The sequence below is a fragment of the Mytilus edulis genome, chromosome 1 (assembly GCF_963676685.1).
Source record: "Mytilus edulis chromosome 1, xbMytEdul2.2, whole genome shotgun sequence".
In the NCBI taxonomy this organism is placed as follows: domain Eukaryota; kingdom Metazoa; phylum Mollusca; class Bivalvia; order Mytilida; family Mytilidae; genus Mytilus; species Mytilus edulis.
Window position 1 is genome coordinate 34,140,142 of NC_092344.1, and position 27,416 is coordinate 34,167,557.

Here is a 27,416-nt window from a genome sequence, read left to right on the forward strand (position 1 = left end):
TTTTAAAGGGAATGTTTCCTTCTCTTTGCAAATTTGTTTTAGAAAAAAGTGTATGACGGAAAGTGTCCTACTGTCTGTATGCATTTTCAAATGAATGATTCAATATAATTTTTGTTTTTGCAAGGGTACTGGTCAAAAGTAAAAAGTAAAATCACAAAAATACTGAACTCCGAGGAAAATTCAATTGAAAGTCCCTAATCACATCAATGTGGTATTATTATGTCCAACTATGATTTTTTTGTTATCTCAAAATCATATTTACTTGTTATGTTTTTGTTTCAGCAAGTCAACATATATGTAGATTTCAAAAGTAAACATAAATTATCGTTTCGGATTTTGCACCAAACGATAACTATATATAAGACTATAAATCAACACATCGTTGTTCTGGGTTTTAAAAAAACAAGTTTATAAATTGATTTGCCTTTTTTCTTCGTTTAATGATTATTATTATTCCCAGAATATATAGCAATTAGTTATATTTGCGATCCAATACTAACACGAGAAAGATAAAAACCAATGTTTTATTTCTTTTTTCTCAATATTTGAGAGAGTTTTTGCCTCAAAGTTATCGTGTAATAACATTAACGGCACTTATTTTATTACACCAGATATTAAATTTGATTTTTTTTTGTCTGGTAACCTTGTTAGATTATTATTATCTGAAGGACAAACAATATTGTATCACATGTGTGTTTTTCATTAAAAAAAAAACTATATCAGTAAAGTTTAGTTGAAACATTCGAAAAAACGTATATTAAATACTAACCAACAGCAAGAAGACTAGTTTTACCAACTTCCGTTGATTTTAGATTGATATTGTTTAACTCACTTTGTGTTGTTAGGTGACTCGATTGCTCACAATATAGACAAATTTGATTATTTTACATGCATGTCATATAATAGAGCGATTACATAATGTCATAAACACTTTTGTTTAATTTAAAGTCACTTTTCCTCGCATCTCTTTTTTTCAAGAATTTCATACTATCTTATATCTTACCCGATGAGAAGCTATTAACTGTTGTGGATAGTTTTAAAATCTTTAAGGCGTTGGTAGCAACATATTATTGATGTGCAAGGTTGAAATTTAGGGGAAAAGACACCCTTCGTATACATACATAAACATTTTTGTTTACTGAATAACAAGCATCATGTAAGACCATCTGAGCTTCTTATACTCAAAACGTTAATGACGAAAATTCAATTACTTGTCACGAAGAGTGGTCACGATCGCTTGACACAAAACTATTTACCTTTCCCTCTTGTATACTTCTTGTTTTTACAAAGCGATTAAAACATATCGATTATTGGGAAGTAAAAAATATTTCTTCTGTCAAATAAGTGACCAATATTTGAGAGTGTCACTAGCACATTAGTTCATTTCGGTTTTCAGTGTGGTTCGTTTTGTTTGCTTTCTTAGTTTTCTTTGTAACTTATTGTGACTTTTCTTTTGCTTTTCGACGTCACAACGGTAACTGATTGTTCTTTCGTATTCTTCAATTTCGTTAGAAAAAGAGGGACGAAAGATACCAAAGGGACAGTCAAACTCATAAATCTAAAACAAACTGACAACGCCATGGCTAAAAATACAAAAGACAAACAGAAAAACAATAGAACACATGAAACGACGTGTACCTTACCATGTTATAAATCATCGTTCTGTCATGTTAACAGTTGGTTTGCATTCTGGTTTTTTTTCTTATTTATTTGTTGTTAAAGGTAAACAAATTACTAATGAAAACATACATTCGATACGATAAATTTTTAGTCTTTCCGTTAATCTTAATTCATCTAGTTTTTGTATATATGGTTCTTCTTCTGAAACGTCATTTTCTTTTTTCATTCCTTATTTTCTTTATTCTAATCTTAGACATATAATGCAATCAAGCTTTTACAATCATATTGTCCAATATCATTGATATTTAACTTTGACAATTCATCAACATTTGATTAATTACAAAAACTATGTTCAAAATCAAACCTTAACTCCAAACTATGTGTAATCTAAATCAGTGTTCCTGTGTTTTATAAAAAGAGTGGTGAAATCTAATTTTAATGTTTAGAAACACAATGCTTTCTATCAAATAGTATTTATATTATACGATATGGTTTATTACGATGAATCGCTTCAACAATGGTAAGTATCATAAAATGTATTGATGAAACAAACTGAACTTACTGTTTATCATTGCTATTAAAGTAAACCCTTTGTTTATTTTGTTGCATTTTACGTACACTTGAGAACAATGCTAATGTAATCGTGGATCCTGTCTTTTGAAGTCGTCTATTTACTGTCGACTAAGGTGAGAAAATCATTTGACCATTTACCTCAGACATAATACCACTTATGCTGTCATGCGTCTGAAATGTATTTCCTGTTAAGATTTTGATTTTTGAACAACTAATGAGTTTTATTTAGACGAAACACGCGTCTAGCGTACTAAATTATAAGCCTGGTATCTTTGATGAGGTTTTATGTATCGACTTGGCTTTGACAGGTAACAAATGAAATAAACAATTAAGGTATGAGATCAAAAAATATTTCCAATAAAATAATAACTTATAATAAATGAGTTATTCGTTTAAAGTAAGATTACAAAACATTCCGTGATATTGTTTCTTTGTGACGATACAATAACTATTGCAATATCATTTTGTAGACAAAGTCACAATGATTGACAGATCATGTATCGCATGTGTCATTCAATTTGAATGTTAACTCATGATTTTATAAAGATCAATGCAATTTTGGCAGATATTGCCTATAACCTTGTAATACCTTGATTGTAAAAAACGATATCTACGCTGTTCTTATAACATGTATAGATTATCTTAGCCGTATTTGGCATTATATTTTGGAGTTATGGGTCCTCAATGCTCTTCAACTTTGTACTTGTTAGGCTTTATCACTATTTTGATCCGAGTGTCACTGATGAGTCTTATGTAGGCAAAACGCGTGTCTGGCGTATTAAATTATAATCATGGTACCTTTGATAACTGTACATGTTTTTGAGTTTAGCTTCTCCATCTTACAGATTAAATAAATATACATCGCTTCCTAACTTAAAGGTAGTATGCAAACAAAAGATTTTTAACCTCTCTGATTATTATGTATTTTGGTTTTATCAAGGAACAATTCAGAAAACAGATTGATTTCTAGATGTCCTTTCCGTTTTGTGTCGACGAAACGCGCGTCTGACGTATTAAATTATAAGCCTAGCACCTTTGACAGCTATTGAAACATTCATTAAGAATTTAATTTAAATCTCAAATTTGCTCCTTTTTTGATATCATAGACCTAACTATTTATTTTATATATAATTTGTCATATCTTGCCTTATTACCCAATTTTATGTCTGCATGAAACTACGGTTAAAATAAATTAAACGCACTAAATTATGCTGTAATCATAATGAAATAGGAGGTTAATGGCATATAAGACAATTCCAGCATCGACGACTACATAAAGTTAGAAATTCCGGCAACTGCATCCAGTCTACATTTTACGTATGCTCTTATCTATTTGTTTTATATCTCAAGGGTTTCCTATAACTACTGTATTTCAATGTTTATAAGGTACGCCTGATTTGCCTTCCTAGGAAATTTTGTCACGTTTTTTTTTCGTCCATTGCCACAGATCTTACTGTATTGATTAACCTTTTACATGAAAGTGTTTAAATAAAACCATTCTTTTAGAAAGTGTATTTAGGAAGCTGTTATGTTTTTTCCTAAATAAATAATCAATGCTTTCTATAAAACTGACAAGATAATACAACCATCGCGTCATACATACAACATTATGATATGAATAATTAAAGTCACCAGAAGTTAACCACCAAACTTCGAATCTAATAAATTCATTACAAAGATACAAATATACAAATGTAAAAACAAAAAATGTGCAACTGAATACTAGCCGAGTAGCCAGTACTTTGATAATAGCATGGAAATGCGGTTATTGTGATTTTTGAGATTTGCTGTTTCAAAGTTTTTGAAATTATTTTGAATCTAGAAATATGTTTGCCTCGAGTCTTACTTAAGACAAATTTATCTTTAATTAAGGAATATCTTCCTCATCAAAGATATGTTGATATTGATGTATTAACAACTGTCTTATAGAATATTTAACAAAGGTACTAGGCTTATAAGTTTGTACGCCAGAGGAGCGTTTCGTCTACACTAGACTCATCAGTGATGCTTGAAATTAAAAGTAAAAGGCCAAGTAAATTACAAAATTGGAGAACATTGAGGAACAAATATGCCCAAACGTGATGCTAAAATCAGCTACGGTAATCAGTACATGAGTTAGCAATACTTAGCATTTAGATTAACTTATAGTTTCGCAAACAGCCAATTTATTACAATGATCATTCTATTGATTTTTTCATGTAAACACAGAAAGGATGACTAGTGGCCTGGTGATTCTATTGTCCACCAGTAAAGACATTTACACCGGAGTTTTATATATTTATCAAAATTACCAAACCTATAATGTTGTAATAAAACAAGACTCACCGGTGAAGCTCGAATCATATAAGTTTAAGGACCAATTTAGTAAAAAGTTGAGAAAAAAATAATAATGTTTGGAAATTATATATGTCACTCTCATATTTACTTTTTTGTTTAAAAAGAAAATACATCTAACCACACATTTTACTGATATGGCAAATATCATCTATTTATTGAATAATAATGAATTCATGGTTTCATTTTAAAATTGTTAAACGATGATGACTGATGTACCCATATTTTGACTATTATATTTATTGTGTCTGTTTATTTAACGCATCAATGTAAAAATATCGGAAATTGATGAGACTGTCATTAAAGTGAGAGGGTTAGCGCTATAGAACCATGTTTAATCCACCATTTTCTCCATTTGAAAATGCCTGTACCAAGTCAGGAATATGACAGTTTTTGTCCATTCGTTTTTGATGCGTTTTGTTATTTGATTTTGCCATGTGATTATGGACTTTCCCAATTGATCTTCCTCTAAGTTCAGTATTTTTGTGATTTTACTTTTTGGTTCATCATTGTTGTTTTCTGTAAAACAGTTCAGAAAATAGCAAGGCTCTTGTCGATAGATCTTTGATATAAAATTCAAATTTGGTATGATTGCAACTGAAACAACTGTTCACAAGAGACAAAAACAGGCGCATATAAACAACTAAAGTTCACAGTATTAGTATATAATTACATTAGATGTATGTTTCATTATGATACTTTATTCTGATTGGCTAACTGCACATCTCGTGTTATTACGTAAGCAATTGCATTGCTCAATAAAACTTTTCATTCATGATAACACGTGGTCTCACAATAAAGTGCACAGGTGAATTGAATAAAACAATAATAAAATTCGAGTTTTCATGATCATAGCAAAAAAATTGCAATTCTAGCACTTAAAAGCGTGTTATCTTTCATAAAGTACGTAGAGGACATTTTGACGCTCTTCGTTTAGAGAGAAAATCATTCAAAGTCAAAGTCAAAGTCATGTTGAAAAATAAAAACAGGTAACACTTATCTATTTTGATTTTCATATCATTTATAACATAGAGTCGTCGAAATTGATGAAAAAAGATAGTTGTCTAATCTATGGAAATTATCAAGTTATCAGTATAATGTAAGAATGTATTTTCGACATGTTCAATATTAAAACTTAATCAGAGCAATCATGTGTACCTCTATAAAGACGAAACTCTATAGAAAGTCTCAAAACTGTTTTATAATGTGAAAAGTTACATATTGCAGTTGAGGAACGACACTTGACCTATCAGCATATAGAGTCGACTCATTCAGTAATGACTTCATTGTAACTGATGATCTCGACCAAAGTTTTGAAATTCAGGACACTTTAATAATAAACACATACAAGTCGAAAAGATACGACCACTGTGTCACGTAATTGTCTATAAAAATATTATAAGTACGTCATTCGTATTTTGATTGTACTATATCAACTATCGTATCAATTAATATCAATAGATCAAAATTTCCTCGAAGACAATAAATCAAAGCTGCATTTAAGCTGGACGAGATAAATGTCCTGCTACTTTTGTGATAAAAAATTTCACTCCGCGAATGGCGATCAAAATCTTATCCTAGTTGTCGACAACAAGTTTATCTGCACTTAAACTATTTATTTATTATATTGATAAGTTGACCTCGAATATATCGAAACTGGTCGAGATCCAAGACCAAGAGGCTTCTTGTCAACACATAATTGACAAGTTAGGCTTAGAAATATCAAGATATTGACATTTTAATGGAATGTCAAATGTGTCTTTATATATATAAAGTATCTGATTTCGATATTCTACAGACTTTTTAGATACTAAAATTACTAGGGATGTCAAAAGATCTGAAATATAATACTCGGGTACTCGGTCATGATACTCGCGAGTACTCGAGTACTCGGATAAATCTTTAACGTCCAGTGAAAAGTTTTGATATTTGTTGGGATGTGGTATTTGGTTATTACCTTTCTAAAACTGAATTATGATATGATGACATCGCTAGACATCTTCACGAAAGATCTACGTATTGTTGCAGAAGTCAAGCTGAATAACTACAAAATATAACTTGGTTCTTGGTTATGTGTATCAGTAGTCCTTTTTGTGTCAATAAAACAATGAATAATGCACAACCGTTTCTAAAAAGTAACCTATCATATGAGCAATTATTGTTTGTATGTTCACGAACAAAATCAGAAACATGCGAAGAAACCCATCAATATGTTCATACAGTCCGACTTGTTAGACAATCTGTATAAGCTGTTCCTGTGGAGTTAGTATTTTTCATATTACGTCTTGTTTCATTATTTGTCAACATAATAGTGAACTTTAAACTAGTTATATGAAACGATATTTAATTATAAATTAAACAATAATAAAATTTCAAATAAACACATCAAATGTAGATCTCATACAGATCGCGTTTAAAAAGAAGTCATGATTAACGATCAAAGACAAGTTGTGATTATATAGATAATACTAAGTTTACGGCTTGTGAGTTATTAATTCATGTTTGTATACAAACATCGTTACAAATGTCTGTAATCAGTTAATTGCCTAAGGTTCACCGAAGGGCACTTTGATTTTGTTTTGTACCCACAACTACAGATGAACAGATAGTTTCAAAATTGATTTCGACGGCTGTAAATACATTTGAACATATTCACTGTCATTATAAATAGAAAATTTACCAGAATGCAAAACGGTTTTACTTATGATTTGTGTAGTATAAACCATTCTGGGTACTAATTTAGTAATAAGTTGCAGATTACTTTAGGTTTCGAATCTAGTTGGGGTTTTTTAATATGGAAAATGTTTTATCTTTGATGTTTTTCTATCCTTCTTGACTTTGAGTGTTCATCTTTTTACGAAATCTACTAGAATAAATAAAGGAAAACCAAATACGATTTTCTTCCTACCTTTGATCTTATAATGGCCATGAATTTTAATTAATGCCTCCAAACTGACAACATAATTAAACATGGCATCATTGTATACTATTTAATTTTGAATATCTGACGGATTTAAAACGGAGCATGATCTTTAGACAGTTGAACGATTCTTAATGTAGTCTAAATCACTTGACTGTCGCTTTGATTGTGATATATATACTGTTAAGTCTTTTCTGTTAATATCCATTTGACTCGGTACATCCCGTGATTGTATTATTGTGCTATGGTAAAGATTTGTATGTTGATCTTTCATTTTTGCTATTTTGCTTTGTGTATAAGCTTTTTGACTGCTTAAACCTAATTTTGATATTTTTACCTATCATTTCTGTTTGTTTGATTCACACATTGTTGTCAATATACTGGAATTTTTATACAACTTTCATACATGTGAAAGGTTTAGCTAGCTACAAAACCATTCTATAAAGAAAATGCCTACACCAAGTCAGAAATATGACAGTTGTTATTTATTTGTTTGATGTGTTTGAGCTTTTGATTTTGCCAATTGATTAGGGAATTTTCATCGAAGTACAAATAGAATAGATTCCTACAAATAGATACTAAAAAATTTCAAGTTAACTGTTGATCTGGTTAGATATACATGAGTTTAAGAATCACATGACATTTGGTAAATACTGGTTTGTTATTGAAGAGGGTCGAAAGATTCGAGAGGGAGAGTCTAACACATAGATAGAAAACAAACTGACAACGCCATGGCTAAAAATAAAAAGCCAATCAGACAAATAATAGTACAGAAGACACAACATAGAAAACTAAAGACTAAGCAACACGAACCCCACCAAAATATGATAAATAAAGTGCAAAAAAGCTTTAGTGGACGACCATTTTACTTTGGAACGGGGAGTGGTTGGATTTTAAAAAGAAACACTTTGGTACCTTTGTAAGAACCGAAAAGTGATACTGAAGGAACAAATATATTCTGTGCAACATGTAATATAGAATAGTTGAGGACAGAAATCTGTACAAAGTGAGAAAAAAAAGCATGCGTATAGAGATATATAGAGATAAATAATCAATTTAGAAAAATGCTCCTAGCAACCCTTTCCCTTTCCAGCGCTAGAACTAATGAGCTCGTTCCAAAGCTAGGTTGGCTACGTTTGTCTAGTTGTTATTGTATGATCCAACTGCTGTGAACTTACAATAAATCTGTAAATGATCAGTTTTAAGCTTAAGGAAATCGTCATTGTGGTCTAGAATACTGATCGATGGGAAGTTAATTGGATTCCTATCAACAATAGCTTTAAAATGCCAAGATAAATCGTGAATGAAAGTTAATGTCATATTACTTTTGATACTAACAAAATATATGCTTTCTGATTTCTACAACAGTATGCTTTCTTTCACTGTACATATAAGGAATAAGGAAATTTATTGTAATTACATATAATTCTATTAACGTAGGACATCGTTAGAACCATATTGTATGGTAAGCTCTATTAAGTCCCCTATCTGATATACCAACTAATGGCACAATTCATCTTCAAAACAAAAGAAATGATTTGAAAGAGAATTTGAAATAAGATTCATTTTTTTTAATGTTCGCTTGGCTAAAAACAGTTTTAAATGTTTAACCTTTTCACATCGCTACAGGTGTTAAACATGGTGATGGGAAAATTCTTTGTTGATGGTTCATAATATGTAATGAGTAGGATAGAAGTTTGTCGAGAAATAATTTCTGCATAGAAATTTTTTCAAAGTGTAAGGGACTTCCGTTTCGTGCGAAAGTGATGTACGTCCATCGACAACTGCAAAAGTACAAGGTAATTAATTGGCAAATTATGAAGTGTTGCATTGCCTTTGGCAGTTTCTTACGCAAATAAATTGGGAAAAAAATAATCAACTAAACCAGGCAAACTTTATTTTTACTTTTTCGTGAAACTTCAAAAAACAGGACGAATGGCTAAAGGACTTTTTTTGTCATTTGATTGTTAATTCACCTGAGCCTTGAAGAAGGATTTTGCGTGTATATTAGAGAGCACGTAAATCTAGCAATTTAAGAAATCATACTCGTTATGATTTGGCAAAACTTACAAAAAGGAATGAAAGAGTGCCCAAGGTATTTTGTAACGTTGAATTTTTTGTTTAATTTGAAACCTTCGGTTCAGCACGAATATTTGATATCAAATTACAAATGTTTAAATCTTTCTTGCATCTGAGAATCATTAAAGTTTGGCTTCCTATAACTATAAGATAAATAGAAAACGTTCAGTATGTTCGATATATAACAAACCTAATTACTAACAATTCTGCTAAAAATAATGAAATTTCATTAAGACCGAGGAGTTTGATGTAGTTTTAATATGTCACATGTGTCTCATTTTTGTCTTTTTTTTAAATTGTATCATTTCTATGTTTTGACTATTTAAATCAACAGGGTAGAATTCAAATTCAATTACAAATTAAAATAAACACTATAAAATAGCGAGCTGTTGTATGATTGCTACTGAGGATACTGTCACTCAGAGTCCTATTGAGCGGTTAACAGCATTTAGATATATATTAAAGCCTTCAACAACCTGAGAAATTTCAAACAATTTGGTTATCTTTAATAGGCCTAATCTGTTAAATTTGCACTTTTCAAACAAAAAAGAAGTATAGAATTTATCTTTGTTTCAAATAAAGATATACTTAACATGAGCAAAGTTTATTTTATCCAGTACCTTAAACAAAATTTCACATCATATGTCATTGCATATAAGAAAATAACCATCACAAGAAGTTAACCAATCAACTGTTCACCTCTTGTCTACATGTGTACAAGCTTCAAGAACCATGCAATCTCAATCTTGTAATATTTCACCCAAGAAATTTTTACAAATGAGAGTACTTACAAGGTCAAAGATGTTTATGCAGCTTCCAAAATTAGGTATAATACCACCATTGATTTCCCTCTATTAGCCTATGTTAAATTTGCACTTGTCAAAAAATGCACAGATATCATCTCTGTTTTAGATAAAGAAATTCTTGACACGAGTAAAGTTTATTCTGTTCAGTACCTTAAACAAAATTTCACATGATATTTTTTGTATATAAGAAAGTAACCATCACTCGAAGTTAACCAATCAAATGTTCACCTCTTTTCTATCTTTTAGACAAGCTTAAGTTACTATGTAACCTCAAGTTTCCAAAATATTCTATAAAATTCGCAAATAAAAAAAAATGGTGCTTTGAAATACCAAAGATAAACGTTTATAACCCACAATTTTTTTATTGCCATAAAATTGAAGATTTATTACATACAACTGTCAAGTTTAAAGTCAAATTTAGATCGACCCTTTTTCGTATGTAACCGAGGTGACTATGCATTGATGGTATTACACTAAAAAGTAGATAAAAAAAGGTAAAAGCAAGTTATTTCATTATAACCTTAAAGGGACACTAGCTATCAAAATCATGTTCACTGATTTGAATCCAATTATCTTATTTGATTTAAAGCATACTTGAAACACATATCCAAATTATAATAAATCTTATAATAACCAAAACAGTTAACAATGCATATACATTTTTATTTTAGTCCAGGCTAATTAACTATCGAGATGACCTCCGATAACTAACGACGGTCAAATAACACGATATAAACATAAACTCATATATAGATGGATAGCGACCTCGTGTAATTGTATTTTTCTTAGTCTGTATTCTTTCTTGTTACAGCTTAAAACAAATAAGATAATTTTCGATTTAACCTAAATGATTTTTTGTGGATGATATTATTCAACCTTTGTTTCACTTTCAATGTTGAGATTCTTTTCTTTTGATAACTGAACACGCATAAATCATGAGTAATTCATCTCTAGCTAAGGTATCAAATTGAAGTTCACATGCATACCGATTCAATTAGGTCGAATTATTCATTTGCAAGTGAATAATTCATCATCGATGTTACTTAGTTTATTTTGACAAAATTGAACCGTACTGGGTGCTAAACACGAATTATTATGCTACTATTTCATTTTCATTAATGAAAGAATAAACAGAATTTGTGTATATCTCGTAACTAGTGTCCCTTTAAGGAGAAAAATGAATAACGACAGTGGGTCACAAACTAAAACACATCAATTATAAGAGGGAACAAAAAAATGGAACAACATGGACACTGAACTGCTACCAAAACTAAAGCCAATATACACAGAAACGGACTATTTGATAACACCTGCATATTCCTGACTATGTACATGTAAGTTGAACTAGGTTTTATTGCTAGCCAAACCTCCCGCTTATCAGACAATGTTTAAGATACCGCTAAAATAACAATTTTACGTGACAGGAATTCAGTACAAATGAACCCAAGAAGAGAAAGATACATAAACAATATAAAATAATGGTACATTACAACATGGTAACCACAGAATAATAACGCACACCTTACATGACTATATGACAGTACATCCGGACACAAATGTATCAATGCTACAAAAATTGACGATTTATTTTTGTGACGCTTGTTACATTATAGGCGAATTTCTACAAAGAGAATATAGAATCGGAATTGAGTTTGTAAAGGAGTAATTTAATTTTTTTTCAACCCATGACAAGAATATTGCTTGTTATGTTGTAAAATTTGTATTTTTGCTGTTTTTCTTCTTAATCAAAAATGTGTATAATCAAAACAATTCCGGTGCATATAGTTGTTTTAACTTAAATTCTTATAAAGGAAATAGTCGTCCCTCTGTATCAATGCTAAGGAAAAGATTAAGGCATAAAACAGTCCTTCTCATATAAGTAGTATCCTTAATTTCAAGTTCAGAGGGATGTATGGGATGTAATTACTGACTGAAATATGAGTTATTTAGTGAAGGGACATCAGCAATATATCTGAAAGTTATATTGAATAATTTCGCAATGAGCTTCCGTTGTCTCTTTTAAGGTTCGGAACCTTTTCTGCTTCATGCGAATATAAAAACAAGTTGGACAGTAGGAGTGCACAATCAGTACCCGTTTGAAACTGAATGTCTGTTAAAATATCAATCCTCCAAACTCGATCAAAAAGTCCAGCATTTTTATAATATCATCGGCAGTATATTTTTGATTTCGCATCAGTGTGGTTCTTCACAACATAAGAAAGGAGGTAGTGTTCTTAAATCACGATTTGAAACAATAAAGCGAGAGTTTTTTTCTTATTGTCTTCAAAATTAAAAGGGTTAATATAGAAATTGTAAACCTATTAAACTTTTCAGCATTTAAATATAAACTACTTTTCCGGTAAAACTAAAGGGACATCGTTGGCCAAGTGGTCTAAGTAGTTACCCCTGTACAGATAACAATGAAGTTCAAACCCCGTTCGTGCAGGTGCGTTCGACTCCAATGTGTATTGATTAGGATTCTCAGATTTTCTATCGAAGTTCGGTGGTTTCTCATGAATTGACTTGAATCAATTTCGTCATTTTTGTTTTCTTTAAAAGAAACTAAAACACACACATTTATCATATAAACAAGATCTACTATAAGGCACTCAGGCTTCTTCTACCAATAAAATATCGCCACCACGAAGAAGCCCAAAAGCAGTGCTTAAAATAGCGTTAAAAAACAACAACAAAAAAAAGGTAAAACTGAAACAATCCGTTTATTTTTTTAACAATATGACCGAAACCATCAATCGGTAGCTTGAAATAGCTATTACCTTTAAATGTCGATTATTTTTATACCAATATAACGCGTTTGCTTGTCATGATGAAAACAGTTCAAAACACAGATGATCGTAAACAGCACAAACTAATCACCGAAATGAGATCTTCAATATTATTCATATGATGAAACCATCAATTGATTCTTTATAGGAGTTATTGACTTGAATCAATTTCGTCATTTTTGTTTTCTTTAAAAGAAACTAAAACACACACATTTATCATATAAACAAGATCTACTATAAGTTCAAACAAAAAGAGATATTTACAATTTAATGTTTTTTGTGTGAAAGCTGAAAACTGAGAAATATCATATTAATGTAGTTATCTATATTGTATTTTTCATTAACAAGTGTTTATCTGGTTAATTGTGTTTTCTGCTGTTCATATAACATCATACATTTCATGCTGCTTACACATGATAATTAATGTTGCAATTTAAATGTGCTAAAACATTATTGTGAAAATTGCAATTACCGCCTTTATCTTATCTAGCAAATTTAATATTACATAGAAGTTACTATTATGGATTACTCACCATTATAAATCCTTCAAGAATCGGTATCAACGTATGGGGTACTAGACAAATGTGTGTTTGATTAGCATGTCTTGACAAGGAAAACAGTTTGTGTTTCGGTTATTGATGTTGGTGGGGTTTTTTTTTAATGTACACTTTTACGTGGAAAGAGTTATTATGTATTTAGCCTTTGATTCAATCGTAGTTTGGTACATTTTGGTAAATTAAAAATACCCTTTCCCCAAACTAATTTGATAATGTGTCGCCTTTCCTAAAATAAATGGATATATGGTATCATGGTATAAAGCTTATTTCAAAATATTTTTTTGATGCAAAGTATGACATTTGAAAATGAAAAATAAAGATGTGGGGTATACATCAATGTTAGAACTACCCATGACTATTGAAGATAGTATATTAGGCTCAGACTAGATGTCTTTTGGGTTTTAGGTTTTTTGGTTTGATTGCCTGTTGACAGTAATTTCACATCTTGTATTCATATTGAATTTTTAAGCTGACGTTGAGATAACATTGTTTCTGTTTTTATGTGTTCTCTTAAACAATTAAAAATTTTAAAATAACTTTTAACTTTAAAATAAGTTAATGACAAGTCTTAACAGGTCTTATAGCGGGAGGTTTGAATAGCCATTAAACAAGGGTCAACCCTTAATTTGTTTTAAATGTCTTTTACATAGTAAGTAATATGGCAATTGTTATCAAATAATTCGTTTGTATGTATGTTGGCGTTTGTTTTGTTGCACTTGTTTGTTCCTGTTGTTCTTTTGTTTCCCTCTTATACTTGATGTTCTCTTAAGCTTTGTAACCCGGATTTGTTTTCTCTCAATCGATTAATAACTTTTGAACACCAATATACTACTGTGGCATTTACTTATCTTCTTTTCAAGTTTTCAAGTAGACGTACTTGTAAGGACTGGGTCGGAGAGAAGTAAGTCAAATTTAATGCATTGGCAACTAAAACAAAAACTGCACCAGTCTTGACAAATAAAGAAAATGAAAGAAAAAATGACCTGCATCTAGCTCATCACAAGTATGTCTGCACAAGTAACCTGCAAATAATAGTGCATGTAAACTGAAGCTTTGAAATAAGTACTATTATACAAAAAAATCATTGTAACGGGTATTACTTATTCCGGAAATCAAGTTTAAATGTAGTTACTTAACCCACTCATACCCATACCCTACCAATAAAGTTGTATATGCTTTCAATTGTATTCAAGTATTTTTAATGTCATTTAAATGGTTACATGGAAAAACCTCTAATGGCATGTTCAGAAGGGTATGTATATATAATTTCCATAATAAAATCATTTACAATAGAGTTTTTAAAGAAAAGGAGTTCCCTATGAAAATCTAAAAATATAGCAATGTTCCAGAATAAATCTATTATACGGAATTAAGAAAATGACAGTAATCTAAAACCCATTAAATTAGAATTTGTCATCGCTATTTTAAGATCACAAATGCCAATCCATTTACACAATATATTTAACTTTCATTAAGATGGGAAAAGATCCAATTTAATTTCTATTAGTGGATAGACATAAGGAAACAATTAGCTTTTTACATTTTGATACTAACAAATTATAACATTTGCATTGTAAAAAATATTATGTGGACATACATGTGATTTGTATTAAAGTGTTGTTTGGTAGTTAGTTCGTGGAGATATACCCAATATAGCCCTTTATTCATGTTAAACTCATATTGAGTCAAATTATTGAAAGAAATTAAAATAAAACTATTATATTCATGCTAATTCCAAATACATATTGAGTCAAATAATGTTTTGCAATCAAAATCTTGTTAATTTCAAATTTATCTAGAATGAAATTGGGTTAAGTTATTTATTTCCTGTTAAGTCCAAAATTCGATGATATTTGTTCTTTTTGTTTCGTTTTTGTTTATATTAAATGCCTTTTTCTGCGACTTTGACCATGTTTTGACGTCCAAGTTTTATTGTTTCAGGAAGCCTGTGTACCCATGGAGAAAAAAACCTCATAGATTACAGCCTATAGCGATCACTAAAGATAAACCTCTTAGAACACTCTGCCCGTTATGAATAAATAAGTATTAGTCTATGACCTAGCTTCCAATATTTCAATTCAGGAATTTCTTAAATCTTACACGGATAATGTAGTAGAAAACAAAAGAATTAGAAAGAAATCAAGATACTATAATTATTGAATAAAATAAGGAAAACTTGCACATCTTATGAATCCTATATTATGTAGAAGTCCTATTTTAGACATGAACGGAAAACTTTATGACGATACACAAAAGTGGAAGTAAATATGACTGATGTTCCCTATATTTTTGACATTTATAGTTGTAATGTCTGTTTGTTTTTCTTACACATGGTTGTCATACATTTATTTCTATATAATGGAATGTTATACGACTGTCATACATGTGTAAGGTTTAGCTAACTATAAAACAATGTTTAATCCACCACTTTCTACATAAGGAAATGCCTATACCAGTCCGGAAAATGACAGTTGTTTTTCATTCCTTTGATGTTTATGAGCTTTTAATTTTGCCATTTGATAAGGGACTTTCCGATTTGAATGTTCCTTGCAGTTCGGTTATTTGGTTAATCCACTTTTTTGTAATTACTTGTTTTCTTCCTAAATATAAGCTTGTTATATCGTGTTTTTAATCTATACAGAAATAAATTATGAAATTAAATTGCCGCTTTACAAATTACAAAGCATATGCGAAATATCATGTGTCATTGTACGAGGCATCGGATTTAACGTTATATTTGAATTTGACTTTGATTTTGACTGTCTACCAAAAAGTTATCACTGACAATTTTGTCGGTCTAACCATACCTGTGACGTGAAAGAGCTTGAGGGATACCGGGTTCGATAAAATATAATGGGGGATGAAACATACGACTTAACTTAGTTTTAATAAATGTAATGTTTAAGTACTATTAATGTCGAGTGTGAAAATATCGTATTTACCGAGGTTTGGTATTGGAATCAGTTCTTAATGATTTTAGACGATATGTAGACAATAAAAGCAACAGTAGAATACCGCTGTTCAATAGTCATAATTCGATTAGGCGAGACAAATCCGGTTTTCAAACTAAATCTGAGGTTAACACATCAACTATAAGAGGAAACAACGGTACAACAGAAATACTAAAATGCAACAAAAAAACCACCAACATACATATAAAAGGATAACTTGACAACAGCTATCGTATTCCTGACTTGGAACATAACATTTTCAGAAAAAATGGTGGGTTGAACAGTTGACAAACCGTACTCAGTGTCACAGATGACCACTGATATGTTCCATTAGTTTAATCACAAGTCCTTCCCCTTTTCCTTGATTGTAACGTAGTCGAATAAGAAGTATAAGTATCACTGAATTTGTACTTGCCTGACCAACATTACGGATTATAATAGTTAGCCACGTGGTGTCACCTACATAGTTTTTGTGGTGTTCGTTTGGCTCATTCTTTAGTTTCCTCTGAAGAGATTTGTGGATTTTCTTTTTTTTTTCTTTGTACTTGACTTTTGGTTTTGGTATTGTCCGTTTTACCTATAACATGAGTTTATAATGTCCCCTCGTGTCTTTTGTATCCATTTATTTTACAATATTAAAACATATGAATGGGTTGGGTTTTTTGCTTTTGATTCAATTCCATTTCACAGTCTTGCACAATTGTTAAAGAAATTTTTGTTTCTCTTATCGAATTCCCTAAATGCAAGCGTCTAGGCAATTTAAATAGAATATCAACAGCTTGTATATACGTCTCAGATACATATTGAATAACAATCAACATTTAAAGAACATGTTTATCAAGAGCTTGGGATTGATAGGACAAGTTGAAAAGTGTCGTAAATAGAATTAAGATAAAGCATTTAGCTCTTAAGTATCATCAAGTGACATTGAAGAGTAACCTTTTAAATAAATTATGATAACTTACTAATAATGTCTTGATTTTTTTTACTTTGCGGAGATCAGATTCGAAAGTCAATGCTTCTTGATATTCGTGATAATCATAGCATCGTTAAAAGAATAGAGTGCTTGATAAAGACAGGAATTCAATACTTCGTTGTGATTACAAAAGAAACAAAAATATCAATAATACAGCATTTATCTGTCAATATAATTGTAAATTCATTACAGGTCCCGTTGTTTTTGCCATTACAGTTAATTAACAAATAAAGAAACGTTACTTTGAAATCCTTAAAAGGACGTTAACGTGCAATAAACTGAATCGTGTTACATGATGGTACAATCTTGAACTAGCTTAGGACAGGTAACTGGTAAACATATATTTAACATATATATAGTTACAACAATTAAGGTGATGAATGAAAAACAAGACCTATCCCGCTAAAAAAATGTTAATGATTTAGTTTCTCAAAAACTACTACAATGTCATTTAAAACAATTGCGAGAATTGAAAATATTTCTTGAAATAAATTAGCTTAAGATAGACTGTCACTCTGGTTCTTGCTAAGAATCTTCTGTCAAGGGATCCGTCGAGTTTTATGTTTCTCAAAGCACTTAGTGGTGGACAATTCTTTGTAAGGAACTTTGTGTAATTCAAGAAGCAATATATAAAAGATTTCTCGTTGTAGTTACATTAGTTCTAACTGTATTAACAAACCAACGCTGACTTTTATCCTATTGATGAACTTGTTTTATTGAGTTAACTGTCTCATCGACGTGTATATAATTGTTTATTGATACTGAACATAATGTTCACATGTTAGCAGAAACGTTTTTAAATCAAGTGAGCGCCAGTGCAGTAATTCGAGGATTGCTTTTTACTTAGTGCTCACGGAATCTTAATTCAAGTAGGATTTCATTCTAATTATTTGATATTTAAAAAAGCATTGTAATCCCTTTTTGTATTTCAAATGTCATTTAATACATAGCAAATATTTAAACTGTTTTCATTTAGGTTTGTCTGGTTCTTTAACAAGTCTTACATTCACGATAATGTGTAGGTTAAAACTAACATATGTTAATAAAGATACGTGTATGAGTGTTCCTTTAATATGTACTTAAGATTTTTGGTTCTGATTTAAAAGAATAATCAGCACGTAGAGTGAGTTTAAATGTTCATAAAAGAATGTTAAAAAGAATTGTCACTTTTATTCAGACTAAGTGTAATAAGTTACCTATACAAATGTTTCACCCTGAAAGATAAAAAAAAAAACCCACCTAATTTAAATCGGATTGATTGTAATTGATATTTGATAATTGTATATATTATAATGACAAAGATTGTAACCACATTCAAGTTGTTATCAAGTAAAATATTGGTGTTTGAAATGTTTGAAGTTGGGTAGGTTTTTTTGGTTTATTTTTTTTAATTCTTACGGAGGAAAGAGGGACAAAAGATACCAAAGGGACAGTCAAACTCATAAATCTAAAACAAACTGACAACGCCATGGCTAAAAATGAAAAAGACAAACAGAAAAACTATAGTACACATGACACAACATAGAACATAAAGAATAAACAACACGAACCCCACCAAAAACTAGGGGTGATCTCAGGTGCTCCGGAAGGGTAAGCAGATCCTGCTCCACATGTGGCACCCGTCGTGTTGCTTATGTGATTACAAATCCGGTAAATAGTCTAATTCGGTAGGTCACATTCATGAAAGGGAAGGGGATTGTAGTTACGACGTAAGGAACATATCCGATATCATTTGTAAAACGGTTATTCCATAACGGTCAACCAACTCGTGATGGCGTCCGTAAAATTTACGAAGGGATGATTTCAACTTCACCATTTGGAACTCTTGGTTTAATAGCTTCCTTGTGAGAAGTAACCCTCTATCAAGAAAATCATGATAGGAAATGCAAGCACGGGAATATCGTATCAATTGGGAGATATATACCCCGTATGCAGGTGCTGCTGGAATGTTGCTACTTAGAAATGGAAAGTTCACAATTGGAAAGCTGAAATCATCTCTTTTGTCGTAAAGTTTTGTTTTCAACCGACCCTACACATTTTGCATAAAGCATAAAACCTTTCATTCTAAGGCCCTATATTTAATTTTCAAAAACACAGCACACATTTCTTCTATTTGTTTATGTTGGTTGTAAATACATACATTTGTAATTAATGGCATTTTAAACTTGTCTATTTAGATGAAATAAGTATCATTCGTGACATCAGTTATTATTATGATACGTGATATTGCTAATGATAATTAGCATTATATGAATACGTCACAATGTTTGAGGTGAAAATATGATCGACGTCACAATGTGCGGAAAGACCCTATTCCTGTTACTTTTTTCAAGTGTAAACCGTCTAAGAAATGGGGGAAATCAGAATCATCATGATAATCTATACTTATACATCTAGTATATCTACAAGAACTTCAATTCAGCATTTATCATGCTGGCAGACAGGAGCAGTCCAAACGACCATATCGTTATATCAAATTCCTACCTCTAAGATCATGACGATAATGCATTGTATAATATATTACTTTAATGTATCTGTGTTCTTCTGAGACAGAGTTATTAAAGTTCTGCACGGATTAATTTGATATGAATATATTCCATGTAAAACTGACTTTCACCACGTGACTTTCACTTCCCTTACTCAATTTCTCCCTTTGTTGTCAGCAGAACAAATGTTAAAGGATTAATTTTAAAAGGATGATCGATTCCATTCTCATCTTAAATTTAACTTAACTTCGTTAAACATATATTGTTGTTTTGAGTGAGTCTATGCCTTGATAATCATTTGATGGATATCTAATCTGAGATTGCTTCAAAGTTTTAAAAAAAAGGTCAAATCATCCAGATTAGGTTTTACGTACTCTTTGAGATCTTTGATTTAGAGAAAAGAATTAAATTTATTTACTGAAAATCATAGGTAAATGCAGAATTCTTTGACTATTGTATCTTATATATAAAATATGCCTTATAAATCTAAATCGGAAAATTCCACATGTTTCCCGTGAGATTTTACACAGTATTAAATACTCCTATATTTGGTCAATACCAAATAAATACAAAAGAAAGAGATGTGGTATGAATGCAAATGATATAAATGAAGTTGAAGGAAATAACTATACGTCACTATACAACAATGTGTAGTCAGCTATACAAGGCTCCAACATGACAAAATGCGAATCAATTCAAACGAGGAAAACCAAAGATTTATGAGACAACAGTAAACAAATATGACAGACAGCAACCATTGACAACCACAAGATTGTAGGCTCCTGACTATGAACTGACACAAATAGTTATATACCGTAATTAAACTTCTTAAGGAAAAAGAATAAGAATGATGTTCTTTGTTTTGTACTTTTATTTTCTGTTCAATGATAAACGTATCTTATATAAGATGTTGTATACAGATTCCGTACTACTGAAACCCTCAAGGGCCAATATGCTAAAGCTGTTAATGTAAACATTTTCCAAAGAAGAAACTAAAGATAAGGAAACTCCGGCCTATTAACTTCAAGTAATTTTCATAATATTTACATTCAGTATCTCTATGGGAAAATCTTAGTAAGTTCAAGTCCTGCACGGTTATGCTATTAATGGTATTCATAGAACACCCGTAACAAAGAAAAATCCTTCGATTATAATTCCATTGAAATAGTGTTGAACTTCATACATTACTCAAATCTGAACAGCCAAAATTTTCGTGGTGGATTAAATTTCGTTTATTTCGTGGGAAGAATATATCCACGAAATTAGATACCCTACGAAAATTTAACCTTCATATAATGTCAGTTCCTTTTATTTTTAAACCACGAAATTAAATCCCAATGAAATCGAATATAGAGATGTTCCGGACCATATGAGTATTTGGACCATATGCGTATACTCATATGGTCCGACCGTACGCGTATGGTCGGACCATATGAGTATAATACTCGTTTGGATATTAACGGGCCGGACCATATGTGTATTTGGACCATATACATGATATAGGTATGGTATTTTTTAAATTACATTATAACAGTTTCAATAATACAAAACCTTAATCTAAAAAAAAAATGATGGTTACATGACAATGTATTATTTTTATAATTCAAATACTACGTAAAAATTAAATATTGATGCCATAGTTAGTTTACATCGCTAATTACATTCTTGCATGTAGACTTGGGGTGAAATTTACTTCCAACTAGTATCATAACTGTTTTGCATTTGCAAGTCTTGGTTGTGCTAGATCCTTTTCATTTACACCTTGTGTTTGCGAGTGAAAAGCTAGCCTTTTTGTAGCTGCGTACAGTGATACTGAGGTCTTAGGCCAATCCGATATGTCGACGGTGTTTTTAAGAAGCGCTAGATCTCAAATATCGTAGCATGACTGTAATACACCATACTCACAAGATAACTTAAATAAACTATGTTACTTTCCAGTGACTTTTTGTGTAACAGTTCATTACGAAATTTTTGGAATTTATTTTTTTAAGTCGACATATTGCCATTCACTCATAATAACAAATCGGTAATGACCATCGGTTTAAAATGTGTTTATTATAGTTTTGACAAGTAAGTAAAATTAACTTTGTGAAACTTCTTATTTTTATTTAGCTAATCGTTTTATTATTATATAATAATAAAATAACCTATATGATAGCGTCTTTTTAATGATTGTTCATACCATATGAAGAGTTTAGAAGTATTAAAAGTAAACTGTAACAGAGTGTTAATTACCCCGACCATACGCATATGGTCTAAATATTCATATGGTCCGGAACAGAGACAAAACCACTACTTTTTAACCCCACGAAAATTGATGTTTCTACAGTATATGTAATTAGGACGATAGTATCCTTATTTTTTTTTTATTCATTTTCCTATTTTTACAGACACACACAATTAAGCTCGCTTATATATCTGAATAATTCATTTAAGCAGAGATGTAAATACACATTTCAATTTCGTGTATGCATTGATATCGGCCATGAAGTATTTATATTCATTTTGACTGTAGCTTGATTGTTTCTTTTTTAATGAGGCGTAAACAAACATTTTAATGAATTCAAATTGACTAGAATCGCATACTAGGTTTTTTTTTCCTTTACTTCATATGAAATGATAGCATGTAACCTGCAGATGTTGTATGAATACAGCAACAGACGCGCTTTCATTTTTTTATAAATTTTAAAAACAGTATTCAATTCTTACATTAATAGATCTTCAATATAAAAATATTTATACAAACATTTTGAATCTGAAAGTAAACTTCAAACACAATACTTCTGTAGAAATTTTCGAGTCCGATGAAATGAGTACCCCTCCACTTGAAATCAATTACACGTCATATGTAGTGAAGGTCGATCGTATATTTAAGAATTGAATGCTTCTTTTTGTTACTTCATTGAGGTGTAAAAGCTTTGACCGAAGTACATTTTGTATGAAGCGCGGAAGGGCTTCATTCTAAAAATGTGCGCACGGTCAACGCTTTTACAACCCTATGAAGTTACAAAAAGAAGCATTCAATACTTATAATTAAATTTTTTAGCTATGATCATGAAAACACGAGTTTTTTATATTTTTTTTTAATTCACATGTGCACTTTATTGTGGACCACGTGTTATCATGAATAATAAGTTTTATTGAGTAATGAAATTGCTTAAGGAATAACACATGATGTACAGTTAGCCAATCAGAATAAAGTATTATAATGAAACAAAAATATAATGTAATTATTATTAAATTTCAATAATGATTAAATACATGAAAATGATTGGACTGCTACCTTATATAACATCAACAGAATAACATAAGCATATCCGCGTTTATATCTTGAGCAGCTTAGCAATGAAGATCAGAGGATATACATAGACAGCAGAAAGTAGCCAAAACAATATTTTATTACAAAGTCTTATCGATCAGAAATCTCCTCTAAGTGACCACATAAAGTTGCAAAAATATGTGTTCAAGTAAACCGACCGAACAATTAAGTGATTGCATGCATTACTTGTTATTTACTTTAAGCTGAACCATATGTTGTATACAATCTGCATTTATGATATCAATGTCGTATGCATATAGTATTCAAACAATAAAATATTCATTCTTTCATTCAAACTTATAGACTTGAAGTCGTTTGTACAGACTGTAAAAGCATTAAGACTTGTTAGTGCTGTATGACTGAACTTTGGGCGTTTATCATCTCTAATTAAATCATATGCAAGTTGCATCAAATATGATTACACGAACATACTTTAATATCAACATGAACTTTAAAATAAACAAAACGTAAAATTTAATATAATCTAGAGTCAAAAAAGTGAAACGAACTTACCTTTCAACACTTACAGATGATAGATTGAGGATGGACGCCATGGCTGTTAACATCTCCACAAATCCAACAAGTTTACATATAACGGATCCTAATGACCAGTTATTTATAGTATATCCTATCGTTTGATAAGGAACACACACCAGAAGAAAAAGTATATCAGCAACAGCTAAACTAACCATGAAGTTTTTCGTAACACTTCTAGACTTTCTGTCTCCAAATACAGCAAAAATTACCAATGCATTCCCTATTAATCCGACAAGGAAAGCTACACTGTATATAGTTACCGTGGGTATAAAATGAGCATCACGTACCCATGGCTTTCTCAAATTTTCTATGTCTCCATGATATTCAAATGACAATTCAGATGAAAAGTTGATATATTTAAAATCCATCAATGAATTATTAGCCATTTTAAGTTAAACCTATTATAAAGTCCTTATAGCAAATGAAATAAACTTTAAAAGTAGAGTTGAATATGTTACATACTTGCTTTCTTCATGGATCCATTTCCGATCTGCTTTAATAAATGTTTAACTTAAAACAGATGCTTATTCTAGTGTTCCAGAAATTGTCCAATGAACAGCTAAGTAAGAACTGATGGATTCCTATTGATTCCCTGTATTAGTTATTTTCACAGGAACACAAAGTTATATTTAAGAAATATCCAATATAAATTTTCTATACTGAGATCGACTAATATCAAAAGAAGAGTTTAACGTTAATAAGCAACAAATACAACATATAAAATATAATTAACAGAAATCATTTCACTGTTTCAATATAATTTTTACACACAACAGGTGAATAAATAAAGGTTTACATTTTTGGATACGCAAAAAAATCATGATTAGATTATTTTTAGGCACATATTACACGTTACATGCTTTCAATAATTTGCGTCCGTCCTTTAAATATGATTTTCCAAAAAAGTGAAAGGATTTCCTCAAAATTTTAGTTGAATGATCCTCTACGATATTAGTAAAAATATTCATACCACATAGTTACAGGGATTAAAATATATTACGTAGCAGAAAAACAGACATTTGATAATGTTAAAAGATTATGAATAAAAGTATGTTAATGGCAAATATTCAAAAATGTAGAAAAAGGGAAATTTCATTGTTACAAAAAGTTGGGAAACGATATTTTTATTGCAATTTAAAAGAATACGAGAATAATTAATAATTTCTTATCTTACAACTGTAACAGATCACATACAGTAAAATTGAGAATGGAAATGGGGAATGTGTCAAAGAGACAACAACCCGCCCAAATAAAAAACAACAGCAGAGGGTCACCAACAGGTCTTCAATGTAGCGAGAAATTCCCGCACCCGGAGGCGTCCTTCAGCTGGCCCCTAAACAAATATATACTAGTCCAGTGATAATGAACGCCATACTAATTTCCAAATTGTACACAAGAAACTAAAATTAAAATAATACAAGACTAACAAAGGCCAGAGGCTCCTGACTTGGAGCCTCTTAAAGGCTATTGTAAATTTTCATTTTTAGTTAGAGTGTAATATTCTCTACACCTGTACCCATTCAAAGTCAAGAACCTGTCGTTTGTTGTGATATATATCATTTTTGTTTTTTTTTATTTTGTACATAAACCAGACCTTTAGTTTTTCTAGTTGGTCATTTCCGCGCCTTTTATAGCTTTTAATCATAGTTAGAGGCCGAACGATGACCCATAGTTGATAATGTGAATGTAGTTTGGTCTCTGGTGGAGATGTGTATCACAGGCTTTCATACCCAATTTTCTCTATTTTTATTTTGTATTCAACACACATAATCAGTATGAACTACTGCGTTTATATTATACCCATCAGTAATAAGAGCGTTCCTCTAGCATAATTTTTATGGTATGGTGGAATGAAGTTATTATTTTCAAGCTATAAGACAATTATTTTCATTTAACCCTTATGCTTTATTTTAGTGATCGTAGCCACGTTGGTTGATGAATGCGAGTTTCTGAATGAATTAAATTTAAACTGGAAACCTTAGGAATGATTGGAGTCAATCTTAATTTCATTTGGTAAAGTTTTTCGGAGCTTAAATAATTTGAATTTTGAATAATTGTTTTTATTGATTATGATGTATGTTTTTGCGACTTATGATATTTAAATCTACCCTTTCGTGATATCTTCTACCATTTATTGCAGATGGATGGCATACGACGAAAAGATAATGAAAACCCTCATGCTGATGCATAATTTAGATTACACGGATTTTTTCGCAAAGGTGATACACTATATACAGGCACTTTAAAGACTGCTCTAGAATTCTTGAACGGTTCGACAAAACAGTTAATGAAAAACTATCATAATGATTTACTTGATCAAACAGATAGTAACGTTCTTAAAATTATCAATAAAGCAATTAAAGAGTAACAAAATACTTCCGTATGAAGAATTATTCTTTAAGGATGTTCGCTACTCTGTTAAAAAAATAACAAGCTTTTTAAAAGACTATTATGAATAGATAGTATATAAATAATGAAACTACAAAAGAAGAAGAAAATGGAGGGTCCGTGTGCTCATTTTAGAGATATAAGCCATTGAAAATTTGGCGGGAAATTATTCTCTCTAGATTTTTCATATATTTAACATTGGCACCTTATTTGTTTCTAACACTATGAAAAAATAACAAAAATTTTATAAAATTTTGAAATATGGCTTTTTAAACTTTATGTAATAAAATTATAAAAAAAAAAGTAGGGGTTAGTGGGCAAATTTTTTTAATGACAATACATGGATAAAACCAGAGGATTCCGAAAAACTGTCAAAAAGTCAAAAAATGGAGGAGCAAACATCCTTAAGTATGAGGTTGTTCTTGAATTAGAGACTTCGTTTTTATGTAACTCGTTATTAGTTTCATCCATAAAAAAAATGAGCCCAAACGCTTGATTTAAAAGATTAATGGATTTGTTTACGAATATGGAATATTGTAAATCAAGTAGAACTTAAACTATTTACTCGATGACTTTATAATCCGATTCATTTCCTCGCAATGTAATTTGCTGTCCATAATGCACCACTTTTTTACAGCCTTTTGGCAGAATCGTATTATAAATCTCAATAAAATGTGTTTGAACATTCGATTTCCCCGAGTTAACTGTTGTAATGAATCGCAACTAGGTTTTTCGTGTATGATCGTTGTAAAATCCGATCATATTTTACAAATTTGTTATTTTGCTAATGACATTTACATCGTATTTTTTCGCACAGTTTCATCATAATGAAATGAAAACTAGTTATTTATCGTTTTATGTTCATAGTACATACGGAAGTAAGTAATCATTTTTTATTTAAGGAAGTTCGCTTGCTATGTTATGGAATTTTGTCAGATTTTTGGAATTTTCTGGTTTTATCCATTTGAATGCATCAAAAAAAATTGCCCATTGACTCCCATTTTTATTTTTATAAATCTTTTACATGCATCATGATAAACCATCTGTAAAAGTCTTTATACAATTTTAATTATTTTTTTATAGT

The 27,416-nt window shown here is 30.6% G+C and overlaps 1 protein-coding gene across 1 annotated transcript in view; it reads right to left on the reverse strand.

Annotated features, from left to right (window-relative positions):
- The window catches only part of LOC139481547 (allatostatin-A receptor-like), a 53,902-nt gene extending 28,914 nt beyond the window's left edge, over positions 1 to 24,988 (reverse strand). Inside the window, exon 1 of the mRNA XM_071264965.1 lies at positions 23,921 to 24,988. Within this exon, the coding sequence (XP_071121066.1) occupies positions 23,921 to 24,330 (410 nt within the window). The 5' untranslated portion in view covers positions 24,331 to 24,988. The remainder of the gene's footprint in view (positions 1 to 23,920) is intronic.
- Positions 24,989 to 27,416: the final 2,428 nt, after the last annotated feature.